The sequence below is a fragment of the Lutjanus erythropterus genome, chromosome 11 (genome assembly GCF_056507025.1).
Source record: "Lutjanus erythropterus isolate fLutEry1 chromosome 11, fLutEry1.hap2, whole genome shotgun sequence".
In the NCBI taxonomy this organism is placed as follows: Eukaryota; Metazoa; Chordata; class Actinopteri; order Lutjaniformes; family Lutjanidae; genus Lutjanus; species Lutjanus erythropterus.
In genome coordinates, this window is record NC_139327.1 from 20,601,342 (window position 1) to 20,628,012 (window position 26,671).

Below are 26,671 nucleotides of genomic sequence, written 5' to 3' on the forward strand. Positions count from 1 at the left end.
TCCAAATCAGGTCCTAACCATAATTACCATGGTTACAGTTAACAGTTAAGATAGGATCCTCAGGTTTGTAAGTTTCTGCTACATCCACTGGCCTGGATGAAGCTGCAGTGTGAAATTTCTTACTACAGAAAAAAATGAAGAGAGCAAATAGCTGGGCAGTCAGAGAGGTGTCACTGTGTCAGGTCAGGGAACAATAACAAAGATACAATAACAACTGAGTCACCGCTTCACTCTCTTCACTGTTTACTCTAGACACCACAAAACTGCCTCACCACAGGAATGAAAAGCTCATACGCAACCAGCCCGCTCCGGAGGCCAGACACACAGACAGGCTACTTTGTTCAAGTTTTAAAGAGATTGTTTAGCCCTAAATGAAAGTGTGATTGCCTATTAAGTAAGATAAATCTATAAATAAACAAAAGTTTCTAAATGCAAAAAATGTCCATCTGACTCACTTTTGGATTCATGATGCAGCTGCCTGGCAATAAAACACCCAGATATTATCTAAGATCTGAAATATCTGATGTATATCAAATACTTCAATTACAGCTGTAGAGATTAGTTCCAGTTGTGTCATTTAACCATTACACAAATAAATTCATTTGTTAAAAAGATTCAAATTTCAGGTGTTTAACATGACAACAGGACGGCCTTTGTCTGGGTCCTGAGTGGTGAATCCACACCACCAAGTTGACTGATTCAACGAGCTGACAATTCTGTCTGATACCAAGAGAGGATACATTCATATTGTAAACATAAGCCTCTGTAAAATGGAACATTTGGCAACAATTATGTGGAGAACTAGAATTACTGCCTGTTTGTGTGCCTCTGACAACCAGTCAAGATACAGTTTACATCCATGTCTGATGTCATTCATGTCATGATGAGTGTAGTGAGGACTTTGAAGGAATTTGCTTAGTTAAAAGTTATTAAATGTGTTTTTCGGTAAATGGAAGTTCTCACTACATATGTATGACTCCAGTGAATACTTTCTAGTGAGATAAATACTGTCTTCACTTAGAGACTATTGTTACAGAGGACTGACAGAGAGCTGAACATTATGATGTCACAGTGCAGTTGACCTTTGATGTTTTGGATATAAAATGTCATCACCTCAGCATTTTATCCTATTAACTATTAGGGTGAAATGTTGTCATGATTTACATACGACTTAACCCTGTAAAGCTGAACACATCAAATAATTGCCAGAAAATTCAAATACAAAAATAATTCCATACAATTTACATATATGATATTTTGTTTGTATCATATTTGACACATTAGCCATTGATCACAGTAATTTTCTTTTAGAAACAAAAACTAATTTTGTCAATTACTTTTGAAACATGTTGCACATTTCAATTGGTTTCTTTTCTTCTTTTTTTTGCAAACAGAACCCTTTTTTATTTACTTATTTGATACAAATAAGTACAGTATGATACAAAAGGTGTTACAGGGGTTGGTCACAGTGACTTTGTACCGTCAAATTCTAATCACTTTATTCTTCAGTCAAAGTGGACGTTTGTTCCAGGTGTCAAGAAATTCTCTCCAGGCATTATTGAGATATCAGGTTCACAAGAATGGGACAGACATAGGGACAGATGAAGAACCTAGCAAACATAGCAAAAAATATGTCTTCTTTGGCTACATTTGGAGAAGAACAGATGGGACATAAGCAGGCATATTTTAAACATGTCTTTTTTGGCAGACTGACAGACTAGATTCGGCTATGAAATAAGATAAATCAACATCACCCTTGATGATCTACATAGTCGGAAACAAGCTGGCATTAAACCATGTGGGCCAAGCTCACTGTATGTTTAATACAAACTTAAGTAGACAGATACAGTCTTTAGTGATTGAACTTTTATTTGCAGAGACTTTCTATTTTACCATTGATTAGGCTGGATCCAGCTGTGTGTCACTCATTTGATAAGGTGTCTATACCCACCTGTCAAACTTGGTAAGGGATACGTTGTTAATCAGATCCTTTCCAGAGGGAGCGTAATTCCACAGGACTTTTTCTGCTGCCAGGTAGTAATTCCTCACAACCCCGCCTGTCACTGTGGGGCTGGCCTCATCGCCGCATGAGCGCACTTCATATAACGCCTGCATCCCGTCTGAGACAGAGCAAAGATACAAGCATTACATTTACATTACACAGTACAAAGTAAAGTGGTGAAACTGGACCTTCAGAGCCTTTCAGAAAAACTTAATGGATGAAAATCTATCTGACAAGTTTAAAGAGTCATATTTATAGGAGAAATCTGTTACTGTAACAAAGCATAAAGTGACCACAATGTGTCATCAGAGGTTAAAGAAACTTGCTAGAAACACATTTTCTGACAACAAAACTACAGCTCTGGTGTCCTCTTATTTCTATTCATAACTTTTATTATCATTTGCCTGTTTCACATTAATGAAAGTTCAAATGAATTCAAAATGTTAACCGAATTAGCCAAGCCTGAAATTGTAATCAACTGTAAGTCATAATATATCATCTTTCAGAACAAGTAGATGTTTATAACAGTTAAACTGGGCAATATGTTAATAGAGTCTGGCAGGCAAAAAAGGCAGGCAGTCACTGAACTCCAGCTCCAGCGTGTGTAATTTCAGTTTCTGTTTTCAGGATAACGGACTTAGTTTTACATTGACAGAAAAACTGACAGTCATAAAAAGCTGATCAACTCACAGCGGAGGACTTGTTGTTGCTTGTTATTAACAGTTTACAATATTGCGCTCGTCTTGGGCTCCTGCAGCATTCCTGCAGCTTGCCTGAGCTTCCTTGGGAGGAGGAGCCAAGGGGGAACAACTCGCTTCAATCACAGACCATACATTAAATAGGACGTCAACCCATTTAATATATAGTCTAAGGCTCCGACTTGCTATTTGAACTGCAGTATTCACTTCTGGATGTGCTGTTGTTACATATTACTTTAACAATAGTCTATCAAATAATAAATATTGGAGAATTCACTTTCAACTTCCTCTTATTTTCCCTTTGCATGACAATTCACTTCCAGAGCCTAATATATTTGTATATCTTTCTTTCAAGCCACAGAGATATGAGCGATAAGTGTAAGCAGTATTTATAGTATGTTGAGCAAGTATGACTCCTTCAGGTCTATGTTCCCTGGACTTTGTACAGCTTTAAATTACAAGTCCTGGCATGTAAAGAGCAGAAGCACAACCTCTGATAGCATCTTGCATAGACAAAATAGCAGAGGTGTAACTCACAAAAATGAATTCCCCCTTGTCAGCAACTCTGCACAAACAGTAAAGTCCCAGAGCAGAGAGATCAAAGGTCAAACAGAGTTCAAAGGTCAGGTGCCCTACCCTGCAAGTGCTCATTAACCTGGCAGGTCAGCGGCCACTTTCCTTCCGCTCTTGGGACCATCTGAGCTGTAGCGAACGTGGCAGGGAACAGGCTGAGGACGTCGGTGCGGTGGCCACGGTCCAGCAGTGGATTCCCATGGAAAAAGGCAGTGTGAATGTCCACCTCGTTACCCATGCCAAACAAATGCCAGGCTACTGCACGGTGCTGGCATAACTTGATTCCGGGCAGGTTACCAAACGTGTACCCATTAATAGCTGTCACACAGAGAAACACACACACAGACACAGAGGTTAGAGGAGAGAACAAAGACAAAAATGTAGCCTCTAAACCTTCTTTTAGACACTCTGTTTAAGGAATTAGTCATCTGAAGAGACTAGTAACTTATAAAACATAAGGAACTGAAGAATTTAAGGGCAGTAGGAAGCATTTTACAATAAATAGTGTTCATGTCAACAAACTTAAAGTGATAGTTCAGATTATTTGAAGTGGTGTTGTTTGAAGTACTTATTGATGGTTAGTGTATTAGCTACACTGGATGGCAGTCTGCATGCCCCCAGTTTGAAGAAGCAGAGAGGAGCATCAAAAAACATAAGGCCTCTGAATCCGAACTAACCCTGTAAAACAACAAGGTCACACAATAACAACAACAACAAACTAACTAACTAATCAGGTTAGCAGTATGCAGACAGCCCCTCTGTTCTACAAGGTAAAATTACTGATTTTTTTCAATTGTGCCTGATTGCTTTGGAGAGAGTAATATTGGCGGTAATAATGGTGGTTTCCCATCAAAAAAGGCTGCCTGACGGCAAGGTAAAGTGGTGCAAATGTTTTAAATGTAGCATACGCTTGAACTGATATTGATTTTTTGGTGGCTAAAATACATTTTGCTGCTGATCCTGTCCACAGCAGTACATTGCTTAACTTCTGACACCAGGACTCCTGCTGCTTCTCTACATTACAATACCATCTATTATAGGTAATCAACTGACTATTAAAAAGCGCCTCATACAAACCCACTTTAAATAATCCTAACTATCCCTTGAATGTGTTTTTTTGTTTCTTTTAGTATCAAATAATCTGAGAAAGATACTAATTTCTCACCATACATCAGGTTCGACAACTCAAATTCTGGGTCTTCTTGGTCGACTCCACCTGGATCAGATAAGCTCTGGATGTTGTCCTCAAAGTACCAGCTCAGGTTTTCGTCCACCACGTTGAACATCAGGAAGACATCCTGGTCTACATCATTTCTGGCGGACTCTGTCAGACCCTGGATGGTCTCCTTCAATATTCCTGCGCTCAATGAGAAAGATGAGACATAGAGAAACATGCAGGATGGGGTTGAAAGACCTTTTATAACCATTATGAATGAAATTGAAGAACTATATCATGTCCTAACTGACAAAAAAGAAATACTTAGGATATAAGAGATAGTCAGACTCCATGTCGGATTCATTTTGTTGTTGTTACAACTTATTCCCACTTTTTTCCCCCACTTTTAAAAGTGAAACTTAAAATATTTTAATGGATGTTAGAATTTTTAAGGAGCTGCAAAATCCCTGATTCATGTAGGAAAGTACAGATCAAGGAAAATGTATCCACCATCTTAGCATCCTATCATGGGCTGCATAGTGGAGTGAATCCCACTATGTTTGTTTTTCTTATGAAGCTTTCATTGGCAGTTTTTCATTGTAGTCATTAAGGGCTTAAGGCGAGGGAGTGCTAGTGTAATCTACATTCTTAACCTGGGTGTGGAAAGCCTTTGGTGACTATCACTACTATTAAGGGACCTGCTAATAAATCTTATTTGACTTGATTTGATGTACAAATAGGCAACCCAACAGGCAATACACAGACACATTATGAGCAACACTTCTTCTGATGTAAAATCAGCAAGTTTAAATAACATATAGTCACATTTCTTCATACCTTTCTTGCAGGTGAGCAGAGCCCCGATAAGTCCTGAGGCAATCTCCCTGGGGGCGTCCACGTGGGAGTGGTAGACCCAGGTCAGGCAGCTGGCATCATCATCTGTGGGGGCGAATTCCTTTTTGACCTCCCAGCGGTAGGTGTAGCTGCCTCCCGGAGGAACAGAGTCGTCCTTTTTCAACCTGTTTGATGTCCCATCTGGATAGAGTGCCCCTGGTAGACAAATAAAAGATGTTGTTGGGATAACCCTGTTTCCTCTGAAGCTTAGAGCAGTTGAGCCTGTGTGCTTTCACTTTGTCTCAGTAGAAAACACTGATAGGGTCTGAACAAGCATAATTTAGCCTGAAAGGGAAAGTGGGGTTGTATGAGGTTCTTCTCCGTAGTCAGTGTATTACCTACACTAGGTGGCGGTTGCCACGCTTCCAGTTTGGAGTACCAGTGCAGAAGCTAAGTAATGTACTACTGTGGACAGCGTCAGCTGCAAAATGTATTTTAGCCACTTTAAAAGCCTTAGACAGCTTTTTCCAACAGGAAACTGATGACAAACAAGCCATTTCCTCACTCCAAAGTAAACAGACTCCTTAAGCGAAAACAGTCATTTTATCTTGTGGAACACAAGAGTTTCTGGTCTATCACTGCCTCACTCGGTTAGTTTATTTGTGTTATCCTGTGACTTCTGTGTTTTGAAAGGTTTGGAACAAACAAACTTGCTCAATGCAGCTGTTGATCAGCAACTCCCATGTTCTATAAGGTATAATTACTGATTTTGCCAATGGAGTCTGGTTGGGTTTGAGAGAATAATACTTAGCCTTTATAAGTGTGATTTTCAGTTGGAAGAAAAGCTGTCTGGGTGGTGAAAATATTCTACATATAGCATACACTTAAACTGATATTGAACCCTGTCCAATCCATCGCTTCTCCAAACTGGAGGCCTGCTGAGCACCAACTACTTAAGGTAATACACTGACTAGTTTTAAACTAGTTGGTCATAAGTACCTAATATAACCCTATTTTAAATATTCTGAAGTATCCCCTTAAATGTGCTGTAGAATGATGCAGAAATATTGTGCATGAAAAAAGAAGAGTCATCAACTGCAAAAGGTTGTAATAATCACATTATTCACTGGAGTTTTGCCAAATCAAGGTCATATCCATTTCCTCTGTGGGTCTTATCTCTGTTAAGCTTTCAGGCTCCACGTGTGTGATCTATAAACACATAAATGACCTCAGTCTTAGAGACAGATATCATCTGTATCCTGACCTCTGTACCAGTTTGTGCTTGTCACGTGACATGACAGAACACAGAATTAGCTGATTTGATCAGTTTTATGTGTTGATGTTTTGTCCCCATTCTCCTTTGTCTTCCACTCCTTCCTCCTCCTTTATCCCCACATCTATTTCCTTCAAAAAGCTATTTCCCTCAAAAACTAGTTGGTCACCTTTACAGAAATGATCTCTATGACTCACAGACATATTCACCCAAATCCTTTAATAAAGCATGACATCAACCACAAATCTGTTTAAAGAGGGAAAACTAGAGTTTAGTTTCAGTTTCAGTTCCCGTATTTGTTGCATAACAAAGAACTGGGAGACACATGTCTGACAGGAGGGTCTGAAATTGTGCTGTGTCACTTTTGGCACTGTCACCCTGGCCTAATTGAACTCTACTGAACTGAACATTAGTCCATATCACATTTGCCTGCGCCTTTTCTTTCCTGCCTGCTGTTATCAGAGGCTGTCTGGCACTGAAGCAGAGGAGAAAAACATGCCAAATGACATACTTGAAGAACAACACATTGCACAAAGCAACACCTTTTAGCGTAAAAACAATCAGATATCCAATGGCTGAATAATGTGTCTGAATACGCAGACAATGTTGGACACTGAGCCTGTGGAGTCAGTGTCCCACTGCTCTGAAGCAATGCCAGAACTTTGAAGACTGTCCAGTGAGGCAATTTCTCAATAATGGATCCTGTATTATATTATAAAACAACAATATTCTTTTATCCAAGAAAAATAAGTCATGGCCTGAATAAACTACTCACTTCACAGAATTTGTATGACCAGAACAGTGTAACGTGTTGTATGAATCAACTCTTTTGTGAACAAACAAGACATCTGATATCTCCATTGCTCCTGAAACCTAATATGCTGTTTCTGTAACATATTATGGTGCAAACTGCTTTTCACTTTGGAAGAAAATCCATTTAATATATCAGGCAACATCATTTCCATTCAGAATATTTGTAATCCATTTGGCACTTTTCCGTCTGAGGAATTACTAATTATCAGATGTGTCATGTAGAGATGCTGATTAACCAGTGTGATTATTCCACAGGTGTAGCATCCCGTGCCTGTCCGAAGAAAAAACACACAACAGTGACATAGTGTAGTTTAGTGGCTGTCAGGTCACACATGATACCACCACTTCTTAAAGAAGAAGCTGAAAATGTAAATGATAATTGCCTGGGCATAAAATCAATGATCTAGTGAAATTGTTTAAATCAAAATAATTATCGAATTGTGACCTTAAAATCGAAAGTCAACTTGGAGGGAAATAAACCTTTTGTAGGCAGAAGTGAAAGATCTTTTACTCCAGCTCATGAAAAATTTGAGCACACAAAAGTGTTGCGTTTATGTTTTTGTTGAGTGTATTATTATTATTATTACAGGCAGGAGTGTGGCGGCAAATACATAGGTGGGTAAAATGCCTATGTAAAAGTTTATCCACCTGGTTTCCCCTCATTGACTGATACAGTTGATCTGAAAACAGACGAGTAAACTCTCAGCCTCATTTCAAAGACATGGATGAACTGAGTTTAGTTGGGTTTACTATTCACTACGAATCAAGTATCATTCGAACAGGTGTCCCTTCTCTCTCAGGCATATCTAATTAATTTTTGTGCATGTCTTGTGTGTTTTTATGTGCATATACAATATGTATTGTATAAAACTATACCCTCTGCATCCTTCTCATAGAAGACTCCATGGGGATGCATGGAGTAGTTCCTGCTTGCAAAGTTCTTCAGGTGGACCACAATAACATCATCAACCTCTGCTCGCAGGATGGGCCCCAGGAAGCCCAACCAGGCAGGCCGAGGGGCCTGGCGGCTGTACGTATCATCTGTGTACTGTCGGAACATGGCCTTCTTATAAACCCTGCCAATACGGTGGAGTCCTCTTTCCAGGAATACAGATGCATGCCTGAGACAGAAGTGGAAAGGAGACATAAAAGATGATGGATACAGACAGAGTAATGGAGGAGGAGGGAGAGGAGAAAGAAACAGCTTCTTCCTGTTTTGTTAGGCATTTCTTAAGGTCAAGGTTAAGTTACTGTCGCATTACACAAGACAGGATTGCACAATGACATGCAGTTTTTCCTCCTGGCATATTTTTTGCAAAAACAAGCATAATTATGTGTAAGGAATGTTAAAGCACAAATATGACAAGTAAGCAGGATGAAAAAATCACAGCAACAGAATAAAGATACTTGTGAGCTAGTTCACACTGTGAAAAATCATACAGGAATTTAGTGGAATCAACTTATCTTTTCTCATTAACTTAAAAATAAATATGCAAGTTTTATTTATCAGGTTAATTAAACCTAAAAGAAATCTTGTATTTATTTTCAGAACACTTCAGAACTTATAAACACGAGTTCTTACAACTTGAAGTCTTTTGACAATGAAATGACGAGTTGACTGAATGTCAGTCAAGAGTTCAATCAACTCATTAAATTAAGTCTCTGAAGAAAAATAATCAATATATATGAGCAGACTTCCCAGCATGCATTGTGTGAGACTTAAAACTCTCCTGAGAACCCTCTAATACAGTTTAAGACAAGCCATGGTCGTTTGTTTTCAGCAGCTCCAACAGCAGCACCTGGAAGTTCTTTTAGTGAAATGAATAACTGACTTTTCAAGCTAATTTTTTTTTTTTAAAGGAAATCTAGTTTCTTGGTAAGGTTTGTCAGTACAATTGAAGAGTGGTTGGTTCAACATCATATCTTAAGCTTATTGAGCGTTCTGTCTCAAGTACAACTGAATTAACATCAAATTTATTTGACTAGAAAAGGTTATTTGTTTTGAATCATTACAAAATTACCTCAACTTGTCTTTTAAAATTCAGTCAACATAAAATTTAAGGGCAGTCTGGACACTAACTTTTTAAAGTTAAAACAAATAGTTGATTTTTACAGTGCATAAATACAAGTGTGAGAAACAGCATCCACGATATGACACCACCATGATAACAGTGCAGCTGCCTAATTATTGTCAAGATACAGACTGTATGATTGCAACCAAGTCTGCAACTAACTGTATGTAATTAATACAATCAAACAGCAGAGATATTACCAGTGTAAAATGTAGCAAAGTGCAGAAAATGCAAAAAGTGTGACACCATTAAAACACAAAGGCTCTGATTTATCTTTGAGATTATTTAACTTGAACTGTAGGTGTGATGCCACATAACAAATTGTATGTAGTTGCAGTTCTCTAACAATTAGACTTGTTATTATTGTGATTACACGTTTCTGTGGGCTAATAACCTGTTACTGGAGCTGGGGCAAACACAGTTTTGCTACTGTATATCCAGCTCAGAGGTAAAAGGGAGGAGTGTACTAGAGTGTACTAGATTCACCACTGGGACATACTGATAATAACTGTGCTGACAGTCTGATAAAGGGGATATCAATGAGCACCTGGGCAAAGCAATTCAGTGCCAATGAGTGACCTCATTCAACCCTGTTAAAAACAGGGCTGCATGTATGAAACTACACTACACAAGCATTTTTTCAGTGATTATGTAGGTGTGCTTATTTCAGTATAAATGAGACTTGATCAACTCCGTGTTGCAATCTACAAACTTATATAAATTAGTTATTGAAATGTCATGCAACTGCATCTCAGTTCTTCTATTTAAACTCAGAAATACATTGAGGTAGAGACCTCATTTAATATGTAGCCAATTAAAAATAAATTAGAAAAGTGGCGATAAAAAAGCAAAAACAGTGAAAAGTGAATGATCAATTAAAGCAAGATCATCTGGAGGTGAGATGTGACACAGTTAAACTTTAGACTGTTCTGCGTTTAATTCCTGGTTGCAGGTGCACAATGAGAAAAAAAGGATTTTCCAACTTGCACATGCAGCATAGCCCAGTCACTACAGCATGTTTGATGTGAGCCCGCATCAAGCTAATGTAAGGGGGTAAACACCAATAAATAAATAAAACCCACTATCTATCACACCTTACAGAGACTTACAGGCATATTAAAACAATCAAGAACCACCAAATGAAGAAAATATCATGAGTAGAAATGATCTACCTATGTATTCAATAATCAATAAAATGGAAAGCATAAATAGATTACATGATATCTGGAGAGAGTAAGAAGTATTGTTCAATGTATGCTAAAAGAGCTTGGTCTGAGTGTAGCCAGTGTTGTGTAAACATGGCTGTCACTTGTGTGTATCTAATAATGGTCAGTGAGTGTTGGGTCAGCTCAGGAAAGTCCAGCATTATGCAAAGATGCAACAGTTGTGTTATGCTTCAAAGTTAGTCAGCTCTCTTACAGGAAGAGCTAAACAGTGGCACAATCATAGCCCACCACTTTTGGAAAAGACATTATATCATATTTATATCCTTCATGTGCCTTCATGTAATGATGGACTTTTATTTCAACTTATGCTTTCTTTAATAATAAGTCCATCAGTTTATCATCATTGTCTTTATTACTATTAGGGATGTGTAAACTTTGCAAACCCTGATCTTTACAGGATAATTTTTCTGACTGATTCTGTTTGGTACTTTTAATAGCTGGTTAATTAAAGAAATGGATTGTCTGATTTTTCATTAAACTAAAAGTAAATAACGGTCAATAATCTAATATTTTCAACTGCAAACACTTCTTTCTCAAGCACCCAAACAACGACTACTTCAGAATTTTTGAAATATGGATTTTTTTGTGATTTCTAAAGATTCCATATTTTGTCTATGGAGGAAAGGTAAATTATCTCAATAAAAGACAGTACGTTCAGTAGCAGCAGCTGAAACATCACTATGAACACAAGCATAGTCAGATCAAAGTTTTCAGGTACGCCAGTAATTGATCAATCACCCTTAATCAGCTATCTGAACACAAACCACAAATAAGAACTCGCTATATGTGATACAGGTCATAGCGTCCAGTTAACGGTATTATTTGTAGAGTCAACTATCCATCTAAAACTTCACTGCAAAAATACATTAAACAGTCACAAGTGGGATACATTCAGGAAATTCCAGACTTGGACTTGTATATTCCCATTGCACCCTGTTGCATATTTCTGTTAACACCTATTCTTTTAAATGGCTGAATGCACACCAAAAACATTATGAGGTAAGTCGGCCATTTATTCACATCTATGTAATATCACAGAATCAGTGTTATGATGAAAACTCCTATCTCATTTACACGAGGGGCAGCTGTCTGTGTTTCCTCTTTCATTTTGGTACACTAACATTGTACAGAGGAAGCCTGCGTGAAAGAAGTCACAGTTAGTCACTCAAGTACTGTCATCTTTCCTGTGTAGATCTGCCAGACTGCCAGTAAAGTACACAACAATGCCTTCAGAGGTCTAGACACTATCACACTGACAAGATGACTTAACTTACAACTTGTGACCAACTTGTGAACTTTTTTGGCTGGGGTGAACCAACAAGTTACTGTGGACAAAGTTCTGACCATAGACTGCAGGAACAATAAAGTAATTGTAAACTCACTAAAATCATTTTAAAATTATTAGTTTGTTAAATTACTGATTGTTACGGTACATAACCACGTAATAAGCAGGATAATGTAAAGTGAGCAGGTCACTATTGCAAAAGAAAGCCATAAAATCATTTTAAAATCAATATTTTGTGTCACATAAAGCTGTGCCAAATATTTTTCTTTTTTTTTTGTTAAGTAACCATGTTATAAGTGGAATAATGTACAGTGAGCAGGTCATTATTGTGAGTAAAAGCCCGACAGGAGGACGATGCAGGACCCCAACGTGAAGTGGAGAAGTGAATCACCTTAAGCATGATTAGTTAACTTAACTAGCCAGCTAGTTAACAATATAACATTTAGTTAACTTTTAGTTTGCTAGCACACTCTATAATATTTAATTATCTTTTTTTTTACTATCTATTAACAATGTATCATTTCGTAATTTTTTACTTTTTAGCTATCTTGAAAACAATTTCTTAAAGAATACAGAGCAGTTGAAAGTTAACGGTTTTACTCGCTCTTTTATACTTCCTGGGTCCCGACAGCACTCATTTTTTTTATGTAGCACCTCCATATTGATTTAACCCTAGGTTTGCATCACTAAACTTGGATTTGGTTCTGTTTGGCTTAATTTTAAATCTAGATGTGCTTATCTTAATCCCAGTTTTACTAAACTTTGATTGGAATTAACCCCGTCTTTTTTTTTTTAAACTAATTGGATTGAGGACAGAACTAAATCACTTTACATTAATCTCAACACTCCATGTGAGTGGATGTGATGTGACGCGAAGTAAGTATGGCGCTAATTTGACAGCTCTCCCTCTCCGTACCTACATAATCTCCAAAATAACTTGACTGTGTGACAACTCACTCATCGTCCTCGATGTTTTCCCCGTTTATCAGGTTTTTTCCGCTGGGCGCGTAATCCCACGAGTCCTCAATGATCCCCACATAGTAAACTCTCTCCCTGCTGCGCTGCCCCACCGCACCGGACCCGAGGAGAAACAACAAACAGCTCGCAAACAGCCACAAAGTCCGTGCCATGTTCAGACGGTCACTCCGTTAGACGCGGGGCAGAGTGTCCGGCGGGGTTTTGTTCAGGAGCAACAAGTGGGAAAAGCTCCGTGAGCTCTTCCATACAAGCAGCGTATCGACAGTGTGCGCAGCACTTATGAAACTGCGAAGTGAAAACAGTCAGACTATTCAGCCGGAGACCAACGATGGTGTGACCGCCTCCTGTGGTATCAGACGTACAGGGATAATAACCACCGCTCTGTGCTCTCGCGCTAATTATTGTAAGATCTTATTGAAATTGCCTACTGGGAAATTAAAGTCAATTGATCTACTTATGTTAAAATGAAGACTCAGGCGCCAGGGGTCGTCTCAATTGGATGTCAATTTTCCAGAGGTGATGAATAAGCACGTAGTCAGCTGCTGTCTGTGGGTGTACAGTTTGGGAAACACTTTGGAAAACAAACGACCGTATACAAGTATTAAATAGACAGTTAGAGACCCAAATAGCACTACAGGCCAGGGGAAAATAAGTGTTTTTAATTTGAGGGTGAACTGTCCCACGTTTTCAGACCTACAATAAGCTATTTACATTCTGACAATGAAATGAATTACTGATAAATCATGTTTTCGACATTTAGTCACCATTTTCTGATTAAAAAAAAAAAGTTGTACTTGGTAGCTTTATTAGTTGTTAATAATTTACTCATGGTTTATAGATCAGGTATGCCATTAATAACAGCCATTTGGATTTCAAGGATGTGAAAAATCCCTCTGTCTGATCCTTTTATCATCTCTACTTGATAACAGGCCTTGAATAATAATTGTTGATAGTCAGGCTTTGGGAGTAATGGATTACATATAACAGGATTATGTAATTAGGATACAAAAAATGTAATAGCATCAAAATCACCACAGGTTCTGCCTTCAGCTGTGGAAATAGTGTCACTGAAGAACTCAACATCTAATTTAAAGAATCATTTTACAGGTAAGACTAACTGCTAACAGACCAACCACTTAAGTTGGCTACAGAGACCAACTGCTAAGGTTAACCTCAGACCAACCACTAACATTATCTACACAGAAGTACAGTTACCTAGTTAACCTGCCAATACCACTATTACCGCTGAAAATTATTTTGGGCTTGTAGGTGGTGACCAAAAATACAAGAACTAGAATAAATTTATGTCAGTTTACTTGAAGTCTGAGTGTGAGGTGTGAATAGCACAATGTTACTTAACAAAGTATATTTAAATGTGCATAATTACCACTATTAATCTAAACAAGCTTTTTACAGTGGGACAAACAATTAATAAGCCTAACAATGAAAATAAAGCATTGCTTTATTTAAATACTGTCACCATAAAGTGAAAAAGTGTAAAAAGTAACAGAAAGTAATCAAGTTACATTACCTTAATATTGCCATTGAATACATTTTTTGAAAGTCAACCTCCAGTCATGTTTTAAACATTAAATGCTCTGCAAGAAGTAATAAAATTGTGTCTAAATGTTTAATTTTGCAAAATAAGTTTAAATACCTTTTTAAATTGGCTTACATATAGCGGCCCTTAGGAATTATTGTGTGGACCCCGAACATGATATTCACCGAATGCACTTTGTTTTTATCTGCAGTCCACTTCAAGACTTTCACTTTTAGCAGCCTACATTTAATGCACTACTCAGCTACTGCATCAAACTGTGCCCCCTATCAATCTCTGTCAGGTTAGGAATGACAGCTTGGAGAAAGCTACAGGTTGCATGGCAAAATGGGTCAACTTTCACTTCATCAGACCTTGGGAAACACATAAAGTGATCAACCTTATCTGCAAACAGGTGAAATTGGGGCTCATGGAATTTTTAATGTTAAAGACCATCATGAAACCAAACACAAATCCCGCAACAAGTTCATGGGTTTTCCTGTGTGGCCCTCAGACTGTTTGAGGGGCAGAGGCGGGGTGGAAAAGGGCACCAGCTGTATGTGATGTGCTGAAAATTGTGATGCATTTATAGTGAAACACTCCAGTCTCTGGTTTAGATTCAAATTGTTTTATTAGGTGACTTAAATTAGAACAACTACTCCCCTCCTGGTTCTCAAATAGGGGTCTGTGGACCGTCAGGGGTCTGCGAAAATAAGATTAATTAAAACCACAGCCTGTGGAGCGGTGAAGTCGAGTGTGGTGTATGTGACGGAGTTCAGCATGCCAAGATTGTACAAAAACAAAAGAAAATGTATTGAATAAAGGACCCTGTTGGTACTGGTATCAGTTTGAGGGCACTGGTATTGGTACTGATATTGTAATTTTGTAAACGATACCCAGCCCTAGCCTTTATAAGTGGTGATCTTGTCTGGTTAATCTTATTGTAAAAAAGAACTCTCTGAAACAAAAACGAGAATCCTAACAGAGCCAAATTTTAAAACTGCTGTGACGTGCAATCACAACAAATTGCTAAGAGATGTCAGCAGATTAAATTAAGCTGAGATGTTCTTCAGGGGTTTTCTTAGTTGCAGCAATTACTGTGTAACCACTGCAATTCAACAAGTGGAAATTTTTAAAGCCAACTCATCCTAATAATGCTTATCTCCTCAACTCAGCACCTACATCACTGCATCTTTCAACCTTATGCTTTGTGTCTGTACATCATAGAGGTGAGGCTGACACCTGCTGACCAACTCTGAGCAGTACAGCTGTAAAGACCAAGGTGGGTAAACAAATGTCTCAGCCTTTACAAAATGCAAGAGGCCTTGGTAATACACAAACTAGATCATTAAATTCTATCCTCTCTGTTCTTGTCCCTCTCATTTGATTAGTTGAATGTGATTCTTAGGCCTCCTATTTCTGATAATCCCTACAAATCTCTCAGTACAATCTGCACCCTAAGCACTGTAATGTGGTGTTATGGGTGGTGGTTCTACCGGCAAATAAGGTCAAATAAGGTAAAACAGCAAGACTGAACAGAGTGCCTCTTAGTCTTATATTGTTATTATTCTGTTATGTGCTTGTAGGTTACCATCACTGTAAAAAAAAAAAAAAAAAGATATTTATGTAATGGAATCAACTACCATTTTGAAAAATGTACTTATTATCAAGTTTTTTTTTAACTTGAGGTCTTGAGTAATGAGTTGAATGAATGTGCTGTATGGAGTTAAATCAACTCATTGAATTAAGTTTTTAAAGAAACATTATCAGCATATCAGACTTCCCAGCGTGCACCATTTGAGAGGGAAACTCTCCTAAACACTGTAATGTTCATCAGTGCGACTGAAGAGTTGTTGGTTCGACTTAATGTCATTTATTATGTTTTGTCCAGTACAAGTGTCTTAATAACATTTGACAAGCAACATTTATTTGTTCTAAATCATTACAAAATTATTTTCAAATTCATTTAAATTCAAATTTTAAGGCAGCCCACTAACTAACACTAACTGTTTTTTTTTTTTTTTTAATTAAAAGAAATAGTTTATTTTTACACTGAGGGTCAAGTTCAGCTCAGGAGTTGAGTTTGCTCTTTTATCTTGTAGCATCATTGTGTCCCCTGAAATCCAAGCCAATAGAAGAAACACATTGTTTCACCTGATCACCTGCGCTTTGATTTATTCTAAGTCAGGCCCTAGCCCAGCACTTTACTGGATGGATACCCCTGAAAATTCAACATGATGCCTGCTTGCTGATGTCTAAGCATTAGAACAATGATTTGCACCTCAACTTAATCTAAACTGAATTTAAACTGTCAGGCCTGCCGTCATGCTGTTCTCAGGTTCGTGGCACTGTAATGTTACTGTTACACTGTACTTTAAGTCTAAAGAGACAAATTTTGTGTGTAATTAACTCCACTCCTGAACAAATTTATGAAAGAAACACTGGAAAAATCATGCTACTGTGTACATTTACATGCCTGTACTTGAGTGCCAACTGGACCTAGCACACTTTTCACAGTGATGGTTACCATTTTGAGTCAGATTAAGCCTAATCTGATTCCAGATTTAGGCATTTAGTTGAAGAATTAGACAGATTTAGTTTGATCCACAGTGAGCAGGTGGGGAATTGATGTTTGTTGTATTGTGGCAAAGGACCTCTTAGATCTTGTTACACAGTTATGCATTTCTTTTACTTATCTTGGTAATTCTGTTTTTAATTAATAATAATGGACTTTTCTCCACATATGATTAGATCAGAGGTTCTCTTTTTTTTCCCTCAATCAAGAGCCCCTTATAGGATAGAAAATATACTGTAGATCGCCTCATCTATGTCCCTTGGAATAATTTTACAAAGCCTATTTTTTTAACTTCTATTTATTTATGTAGAAGAACAACACAAGAGAAATGTCTTGAATGATATTAGACATATAGAATATTTTAGATTTAAAATCAAAACATTATTTGTTGAACAATGCAAAATAAATAAATAAATAATTGTCTCTATCATGGTATATCTTGGTAATTTAAATTAATGAAAGTGAAAACCCCTCTGGCACCTGTGGGTGGGTACCTGGATCCCAATGTGAGAAAGTACTTGATTATATTATCAAGTAACCTGAATTGATATTTAAATCTGTGTTGATTCACACAAGAAGCATATCTGTAATGTGGCGCAAGGACTTTTACTGATCAGTAGCAGGATTATTTTAGTTTAGTATTTTTTTCATCAGTTTATTTTCATTTCGTTTTCAATTCATTTTCGTTTTAGTTAGTTTCCAGGGCCTGATTGCTTGTTACAGTTCAGTTTTTATTGTTTACCACATCCCTAAGACATTTTGTGTATATAATAGTATATCATATTATTTTTCTTTTATTTATTTAGTACGCAATATCATTTGAGTTTGTTTTCGTTGTTTTTTGAAAAAGTCTTGTTTTTATCTTTATTTCAGTTAACTAACACGGTTTTTCTCACCTAGTTTTTAGTTTTTAGTTTAGCTACCCACAATAACCTTTTCCTTAATTTACTGTTATTTATTCCTCAGTAAAATGGTCCAATCTCGACAGCGACGTGCACGTTCACAGTTCTTTTGCGTGACCGCCCTCCCCTCACGGTGAACGCGCACGGCAGCGCGTCGTCGTTGATTCTCTTCCTGCTGCTGGTTGTTAGTAATGAGGGTACAGACATGGCTGCTCTTAGTAAAATACCATACAACTGCTATGAGATCGGTCACACCTGGAACCCGTCGTGTGTGCAGTCTGCTGTGGATGTCACACGGGGAGCTCTGGAGGTCTCCTTCAAAATATACGCCCCACTGTACCTGGTAAGTTCTGCCGTTAGCCCTGCAGTATTATTAGACTTGTACACTCAGAAGCTAAAGTTGGCTAACGTTAGCTAACCAAGTCAGGCTAGTTAGTTCTGAGAAACATTGTAAACATTATCTGACATGACGTACTCTCAGGGCTAAGTTCAAGTTCATGCACGTTTACTAACTCTGTGAAAGAGGCGAAAACGCATACATGCTGCATTTACCTTGAAAAACACTCCGTAGTGAACTAAGACCATCATCTGGAAAGTTATGCATAGCGATGAATTCCAGAGTTAACTGGTTTTACCAGTTAGCCTCGATACCTTCGCAGTTTTGGCTGCAGTGTGAGCTTTTTTTGCAGTTTCTCTCCATCGCTGTGGTGCTTTCAGAACTAGTTGTTCAACTCCACATCATTTAGTGGCTTGTGCACATCTAGAGCTGCAACTGTTAACCTAGTCAATAAATAGATTGGCTGTGAACTATGAAGGTAATTAACAACTGTTCTGATTCTAATAGTCGTTTTTAGTGTTTAAAAGAATTCTATGATCGTAGCTTCTCAGTTGTGAATAATTTCCGGTTTCTTTACACCACCTTGGTAAAAAGTGATCACCAGATTTTCACAATTTTTTTTAACATTTTACTGACTAAACAAGGAGAGCTGCAACAATTAATCAATTATTAATGGATTATATTTTTTGTTATTTTATTTTGTTTTTTGGGTTTAAAGAAAAAAACGTCTAAATTTGATTAATGTGATTATCAGTTATTGTCACAATTTGCAGATTATTTTCATGAATAATAGTTCAAGACTATAAAATATCATTTATCAATTTGTGCTATGAGGTGCTGTAAAACAGCATTTTTCTTTTCTGTATTGCAATGACATGATCTCTTAACAAACAGTAAAGGCATAAATATGAAAAACTCTTGCACTTCTCTCTCTCCCACATACAGTCATGTGTAACTTCATACTGTTGAAATTGATGTATGCCATACAAAATATGTGTATTTTCAATCATGTCACCAAAACCTTATACTAACAAAGCACATTGTTATATTGACAACATGGCTATGCATTTCACTATGCTGTTTGTAAACAGTGACACACTGACTTGTCATTCTGGAGGCACTGACATGTTCACTGACATAAAAATGTACTTTTGAGAGATAAAGGACTTTGAGCCACTCACAGGCACCAGACTTACTGTTTTGCAAATATAAGGGATGTTTCAAGAAATGTACCATAGTGACTGAAAAGAAAAACCCCAATACTGTTCAAACCATCAGTTCTAAGTGCAAAGTTGAATATCACTGATAAACATTTTTTTAATGATCTTGCAACCAAATGTGAACAGCTACAGCAGTGACTCCCACACAACTCTTTGTACTGCAGATAGCAGCCATTCTAAGGAGAAGGAAGAAGGATTACTATTTAAAAAGGCTTCTCCCTGAGATCCTGTGGTCTACCTCTTTCCTCACTGCCAATGGAGGTCTCTACATTGTTTTCTTCTGCATTCTCAGGTCAGTTGGTCCGACAAATGTCACACGTACGCACTGTCAATCACACAGCTTAGTTGAAATAAAGATAATTAGTTGCCAGTTTTCACATACTTAATTTCTTTTCTTGTCAACAAACATTAGGGGTGCCTGAGTAGCTCAGCTGGTAGAGTGTGCACCCCACGTATAGAAGCTGTCAGTCCTCTGTGTGTCTTTCCCCGTTCATTTGTGAGAATGCCATCCTCAACAGTGATATAACACTATCTACTAGGAAAAGACATCTCACTCTTGGATTTGTTGAAACACTCAGTTAATATTTGGATTTTACAGTTGTGTAACAGTATGGAGGTTCTACGAGGTTCTTTGACAGGTACTGACAGTGGTGTGCTCATACTTGTTCAAAGGCAAGTGTCTGCAAAAAATTATCTCAGTATTAAATATTTCTAACATGCATCTTAGACAACAGTTCCCCTTTTATTAAAATAGGAGAAGTAAAGGGCTGTCCAAAAATTAGTTCTTTAAAGAAAGCTGATGCTAACGGTTTGCTTGAATATACAACTTTCCAGTTGAACCAAAAAAATGAGGAAATAACGCTGTATATTTCTAACTTAAGGAAACTGTTGGGAGGGTTCTACTCCTGGTCTGCCGGATTTGGCTCGGCACTGCCTGCCTCATATATTGCCATCCTCCTGGAACGCAAGAGCAGGTGAGATTATGTTTATGCTGTTTTTACTTTATGAAAGTCTTTATATGTTTCAGCTAAATCACATTTGCAAAATACAACACAGCACAAAACTTGTACTTTTTGGGACTTAAAGAAATTGTTAGACAGATATCAAGATTCAAGCAAGGCCATAGTGATTCAGTGTTTACTGACGATATGTATGTTTCTCTCGCCAGGAGAGGACTTCTGACAATATACATGACAAATCTTGTAAGAGCTACTCTGTTCATTTAACCATTATTTCATATATGCAAAGAGAGCTATGTACTTTTGCCATGAAATGTGACAGTGTAATCTTGTTGTCAGGCCACTGAGACTTTGTTCCGAATGGCAGTGACACGAGGCATAGTCAAACCCATCAAACACGGCGAGGTAAGATGAAAGAGGGGTTTAGGTGAACTGAAAAGGGAACAGGGGACCTGAATGATACAGTACAGAGGTTTTCATAGTCTGACACTGTTGGCCTTCCCTCAGACAAAGTTTGAGAAAATGCGACCCCTTAGAGTTTACTTTCTTGGCTTGATCAGTTCTTGGATGGGATCAGGATTATGTTATTCGATCCCACATACTCAACAATTGAGCCTAACATTGCTGTTTGACATAATTTCAGATTACACCAAATACATAAAAACATTTTGGCCAAAGACATTTATTTGTTTGTGGCTCAGGGAAAGTAGAAAAAACAGAAAAAAAAATCACGAATACAGTACCACTGATATTTTTAACAAAATCACACACATTTAAGATATTCTATGTGATCTCCTTTTGATAACGAATGTAATATTTTTCCACTTCAATTCACTGAGCCTCCTCTGAAACTGTTTGCCACCTTCTGCTTTGAAAGCCACGGATATAGCACATACCTAGGGCTGCAATGCATGATTAATCGGTTAATCATTTTGTTTATAGAATGTATAAAGTGACGTCTTTGAATTGCTTCTTTTTTTCAATCAACAGTCTCATAGCTCAAGATAATGCAAAACATCCCTGACCTCACTTAAAAAAATCTTTGGGATTATTGCTTTCAAACCACACTAGAAGCTGCCTATTTACACTGTCCTTACATACACAACACTGTATGCAAATATACACCAAATGTTCAGCAGCTCCTACTTTATTGCATACTGTAAACATCCATGGCAGATGCTTGTGTTTCACATGTCATCCTGATGCCCTTCTTCTGTCTTTCTTTTTTCCTGTTAGGTGCTCCTGTTCTGCATAACTGCATCGCTCTACATGTTCTTCTTCAGGTCAGAGCAGCACAGTGGTCAGACTCTTACAGTAAAATGTGAAACTTGGGCCAATTGGTTGTTATGATTGGCCATCAAATATTAAAAACGAGCAGATGTTTAGAGTTTGAGTTAAGGTTTGTGTTTTATACTGCAGGAGTAAAGATGGTCTCAAAGGTTTTGCATTCTCTGCATTAAAGTAAGTGGTCTCTCTTCCCACTGTTGCCTTGATTTAGATTGCTGACACTGTTTTGCTAAAGCTGACAGACATGGTGTGAACTTCCGGTTGCAGGTTCATCATTGGGAAAGAAGAGATTCCCAATCACTCTATCACAGCAGAACACACCTGTACCAGGCCCCTTGAGAGGGCAGCTGCTATAGAGACGAAGGACTCACAAGCGTCAACAGAAAGGCCCAGCTCTAGGAAGAAAACTTTGGTAGCCTACACCAGGGAACTGCTCGAATCAATGTGAGAGAATACACAACTTCACACAGGCTCGTATGGGTTTGTATAGAGTGTCCAGTATTGACTTTGTCTTTTTAATAATCCAGATGTAAAAAGGGTCCAAGACACAGATGTTGTAAACATTACCAAGACAACTGCATTTCCTACTGCATTAAAGTAAGACACACTTGTTATGATGATAGATTTATAATGACTGAAATTCAGTATTATTAAACAAAAATACTTTATTCAGTTATGTTTTTCTCTTCTTTCATTCTTTTTAGGGTTTTGTCAGGATGTTCAGTGTTGGATACCTGATTCAGTGTTGTCTGAAAGTGCCCTCAGCATTCAGGCAGATGTTCTCGAAACCCTCACGGCTTCCCTCTCTCTTCTACAACAAAGAGAACTTCCAGCTAGGGGCCTTCCTAGGATCTTTCGTCAGTATCTACAAGGTACATTTAATGCATACAACATGCATACATTATTGTTTGTTTTTAATTGCTGTAGTATTTTCTTATTACTTACTTGCTTCCATTCTTACTTTAGGCTGTTTTTTGTATTTTACAAGCAGTTGCCTCAAAGTATTAGAATCCTTCAACTGTAAAATATGTATTTCTGTCTCATCTCCTTAGAGCCACATTTGATTTATAATCCCTTTACTATGTATCTGGTGTCTATTTGGTAATATGATCACTGCCACTGCCTGGAGCGTATTTTCACTCCTGTCCCATCCTGCTCCCCCAAAATTCTCCTGTCCCATCCCAATTATGGAAGAATGACTCGTGCCCCATACTGTTCCCATCAGTCCACAGTACACACACGTCATGCACTGGTCTGGTGGCTGTAACCAGGCACCAGAGCGGACAGGAGAGAAGAAAAAATAATCCAAAAACACATCAGAATGACTAGCATTGTGTTCAAAATAAAGAAAATTGTATTATTTATATTAGAATAGCATATTTATATATAAAGAACTGATCTATTGTTATTTTGATTTCCGTCTTGCCTGCTCCTGTTGACTTTTGGTCATGTCTAGTAGTGAACCCAAGATTTTCACATGTTGTTTCCTTATTTTTCTGCACATTGTACAATCTAATCGTGTTTTATAATGAGACAATGCTGCATTTGAAGTGTGGTTAAGGCTTAGGGGCAACAAAACACTTGATATAAGGGTTGAGGAAAGATCATGTTTTGGGTTAAAATTATCACTCTCACAAGATCTTTTGCAGGTCTGGGTTTCCGTTCTAGATGTGACCAAAAATGTCAGCTTCTATCTAACATTTCTCATCTACGCCATAGTATCTCTTGTGTTGTCATGTACTATATTGTTTTGTTATTGTTTTCTTTCTTTTTTTTTAAATGTGTATCTCTTTTACTCAGGGAACAAGCTGCTTTCTACGCTGGGTGCGTAACATTGATGATGAACTCCATGCACTGATTGCTGGTAAGACAGTATTGCGTGAACTGATAAATAAAATCCCTGTAGAGCAATCCTCCTCTGGATTTTGTCACGTCACAGCTGATTTAGTCTTTTTGATAGCTGTCTCTCTGCCTTTCTCCCCTGTTGTTCAAGGCTTCCTGGCTGGCATGTCAATGTTCTTCTATAAAAGCACGACAATATCCATGTATCTCTTCACAAAGCTGGTGGAGGTAAAAGAAAATTTCTCCAAACAAGAAGCAGATTCATACATTTCATCAAAGAAACTGTATTACTGATGCCAATAAATAGAAAATTAAGTTGTTAAGAGAATATGCAAACCAAAATTAATCTTTCATCTCATTCACCTTTTAAATAATGGATAAATGTAATTAATGTTTAAAGTAATTTATTTATAAGCACCACATTTTCATTAAAACAAACCAACAGATAACAGAAAACTGACTTGCAGCATAGTGTTATTATACATGTTTGCTGTATTGGGACAGTTCATCATTAACAGCACGTGTAATATGTGTCTCTGTCGTCAGACAATGTACTTCAAGGGCATTGAGGCTGGACGGTTCCCTTACTTTCCTCATGCAGACAAGGTCCTTTATGCCATCTCCACTGCCATCTGCTTCCAAGCTGTAAGTAACACAAACAAACATGCATACCTACTCACATAAATATGCTTCACATGCATTTAAATTTTTTTGCTGAGTAAGAATATAATGTATGACTCATTATTGTTCCACAGGCCGTGATGGAAGTACAGAACCTCAGGCCTACATACTGGAAGTTCCTGCTGCGTTTAACGAAGGGCAGGTATGTCAAACTATGTTTTGCTTGAGAATCTGTCATAATTAGAACATTAACTAAATTGTTTTATTTTAAAATTGACCTGAAGCCTGCAAGAAGTAAGCTACAGTACAAAGTAGGGCTGGGTATCAGGTCTCAATACCTTTAAGGTATCGATTGAAATAACCCAGGACCAAGTAGTATCGAATTTTCTCAAGTCAAACGATACCTGCATTCAATCCTTTTGATACTCAGATCTAGAAAAAAATCACTATTGATATCGTTTTGCTCACAGCCATTCACTGCAAGTGTTCACTATAAAGAAGAACCTTTTTAAAAAGGTATGAATTAAGTACACTATAGGTATTGTTATCGCTTTAAGGGTACTGGTATTGGTACTGGTATTAGGCCTGTGCGGTATACTGGTTTGTACCAAAAATGTGATAGGAAAATTTTGTCATACCGCCCACACCAATATGACGAAATTTTCATAGCACGTTTTTTTCATATCCGTTTCATGGTATTTGACGTTTTTTTTTTTTTTTTTTTGTAATCAAGAGTGTTTACATGTTGATGTTTACATCAGCAGAGTCGGACAGATGAATGTCGACTGTGACTAAATAAGCTGATATATATTCACTCGACTGAAGAAACGTGCCCACATTAAGCACATTCACTGACATAAACCTGCAAGCGGAGCTGCTGCTGCTGCTAGCACTGCTAACGTTAGCCACACTGTATGTCAGGCTGGCAGCTAACGTGACTTTACATGATAAAATCACAACATTTTTCTTTACAGGGGATTGGTTTACACCTTTTTCACCTCATTTAAGAGACCCATCTTATTTTCTCTTTTGTATACTACCATTGCTCTTAAATAAAGCTAAAGTAATTCAATGGAAAAAATTGCAAAGCATGCAATATTTCTCATCTGATTAATCGCCAGAATAATCAATAGATTACTCGATTGCTAAAAGAATCAATAGCTGCAGCCCTAATAAATTGCACCACAGTGCACTACTGTTTCCCCCTGAAGGTCTGTAAAGTATTTCTGATTCTGATACGGGCCACTGGAAAAGTATGTATTTTTGGATTTTGGGGTGTCCCTTTAAGGTAACCTGTTAGTGAGAGTTGTATTTTTAAACAATGATACAGAGATTTTTTTCTGCCTCCTCTCCTAGGTTTGCTCTGATGAACAGACAGTTGCTCGACGTTTTTGAGACTCAGGCCTCCAGGGACTTTAAAGGCTTCGTACCCAAACTGGACCCTCGTTTCACCACGATGCTTCCACCAGGAGCCGACATCCAACTCGGATGACTTGGGGTGAGGCTCTGGGAGGTGCGTTAGGGTTACCTCATCAGGAAGTGGACAGTGCTGGCTGTTGTTTAAGGAATTTCAAAAACAGCTTAGAAGTGGGGACATTTGTGTTATGAGATGGGATGTGCTTCAGAGGATGTAAAAGTCCAAGATCTGTCCAAAGCAGGGTGTTGTGAGTGTCAAGTGTGGTGTTGAACAAGTACATATTTTGGCTGGGGTGTGGATACAGGTAACTGGTAAAATAAATAAAACACATCATTTTGTTACAATTCAATAAACCCAAAACTTGGTTTATTACAAAATAATAATGCTACAACATTCCTTTCATCCTTTGTTTGTAATGTTTCTTCATTTTGCGAGTTACCTGTAGGTTTGTACTGACTGAACTCGGTTTGGTTAATAGAATGGTCTGTCAGAGAGTGAAACTCACTAACTCATCTTTTTGGAATAGACACAGTGGTACCTTGACTGATTTAAGAGGAGAAGGACCTTGAGATTACTCCCCGATTATTTCTGAATGTGTACTCAACTTTCAAGATGATGGATGCAATTTATGATATATATGTAATTATGTAGCCTTATCAAATATTTTATTCTGTATTAGACAATGGGAGATGTATTTAGATTGTGTTCTATGATGTAAAATATGATGTAAAACGCAGAGGTGGAAAGTCACAATTTTTAACCAGCTACAAGATGATTTTGTTCAGCACTTAATTGATTTCTAAGTGCAATTGAATTACTTTTTAGCCCCTAATCTCTACCTTATATGAATCTGCTATACACGCTAGAGTGTTTTTTTTAAACTACACTTGACAGAAATGATTGCACCTGAGTGAGTCACCTATGTAGATACTTAATGGGGTAAAATACAGCATCAAGGACCATGCTAAATTTGAATGTTTGTGATTTTTGTGGGGAATATGGTGAAACCTGAATCAGTTGGGTTTAGTAATATCAGTTTACAGGACTCCCAAGAATTTACTATT

General features: G+C 37.7%; 2 protein-coding genes across 2 annotated transcripts in view; one reads left to right on the forward strand and one right to left on the reverse strand.

The window, feature by feature from the left end:
* hephl1b (hephaestin-like 1b) overlaps window positions 1-13,246 on the reverse strand; it is a 29,472-nt gene extending 16,226 nt beyond the window's left edge. Inside the window, exons 1-6 of the mRNA XM_084731243.1 lie at window positions 12,890-13,246; window positions 8,226-8,470; window positions 5,267-5,479; window positions 4,439-4,630; window positions 3,337-3,591; window positions 1,952-2,120 (exon numbers count right to left, since the gene is read on the reverse strand). Coding sequence (XP_084587369.1) covers window positions 1,952-2,120; window positions 3,337-3,591; window positions 4,439-4,630; window positions 5,267-5,479; window positions 8,226-8,470; window positions 12,890-13,062 — 1,247 coding nt within the window. The 5' untranslated portion in view covers window positions 13,063-13,246. The remainder of the gene's footprint in view (window positions 1-1,951; window positions 2,121-3,336; window positions 3,592-4,438; window positions 4,631-5,266; window positions 5,480-8,225; window positions 8,471-12,889) is intronic.
* A 4,832-nt stretch (window positions 13,247-18,078) lies between these two features.
* tmem135 (transmembrane protein 135) lies at window positions 18,079-26,575 on the forward strand. Its single transcript, XM_084731244.1, has 15 exons — window positions 18,079-18,267; window positions 19,646-19,773; window positions 20,363-20,455; window positions 20,650-20,683; window positions 20,780-20,845; window positions 21,677-21,723; window positions 21,860-21,901; window positions 21,995-22,171; window positions 22,255-22,324; window positions 22,432-22,599; window positions 23,528-23,591; window positions 23,721-23,797; window positions 24,116-24,214; window positions 24,325-24,392; window positions 25,547-26,575. The coding sequence occupies exons 1-15, from the start codon at window positions 18,130-18,132 to the stop codon at window positions 25,680-25,682; spliced, it is 1,407 nt and encodes a 468-aa protein (XP_084587370.1). The 5' UTR covers window positions 18,079-18,129; the 3' UTR covers window positions 25,683-26,575.
* Window positions 26,576-26,671: the final 96 nt, after the last annotated feature.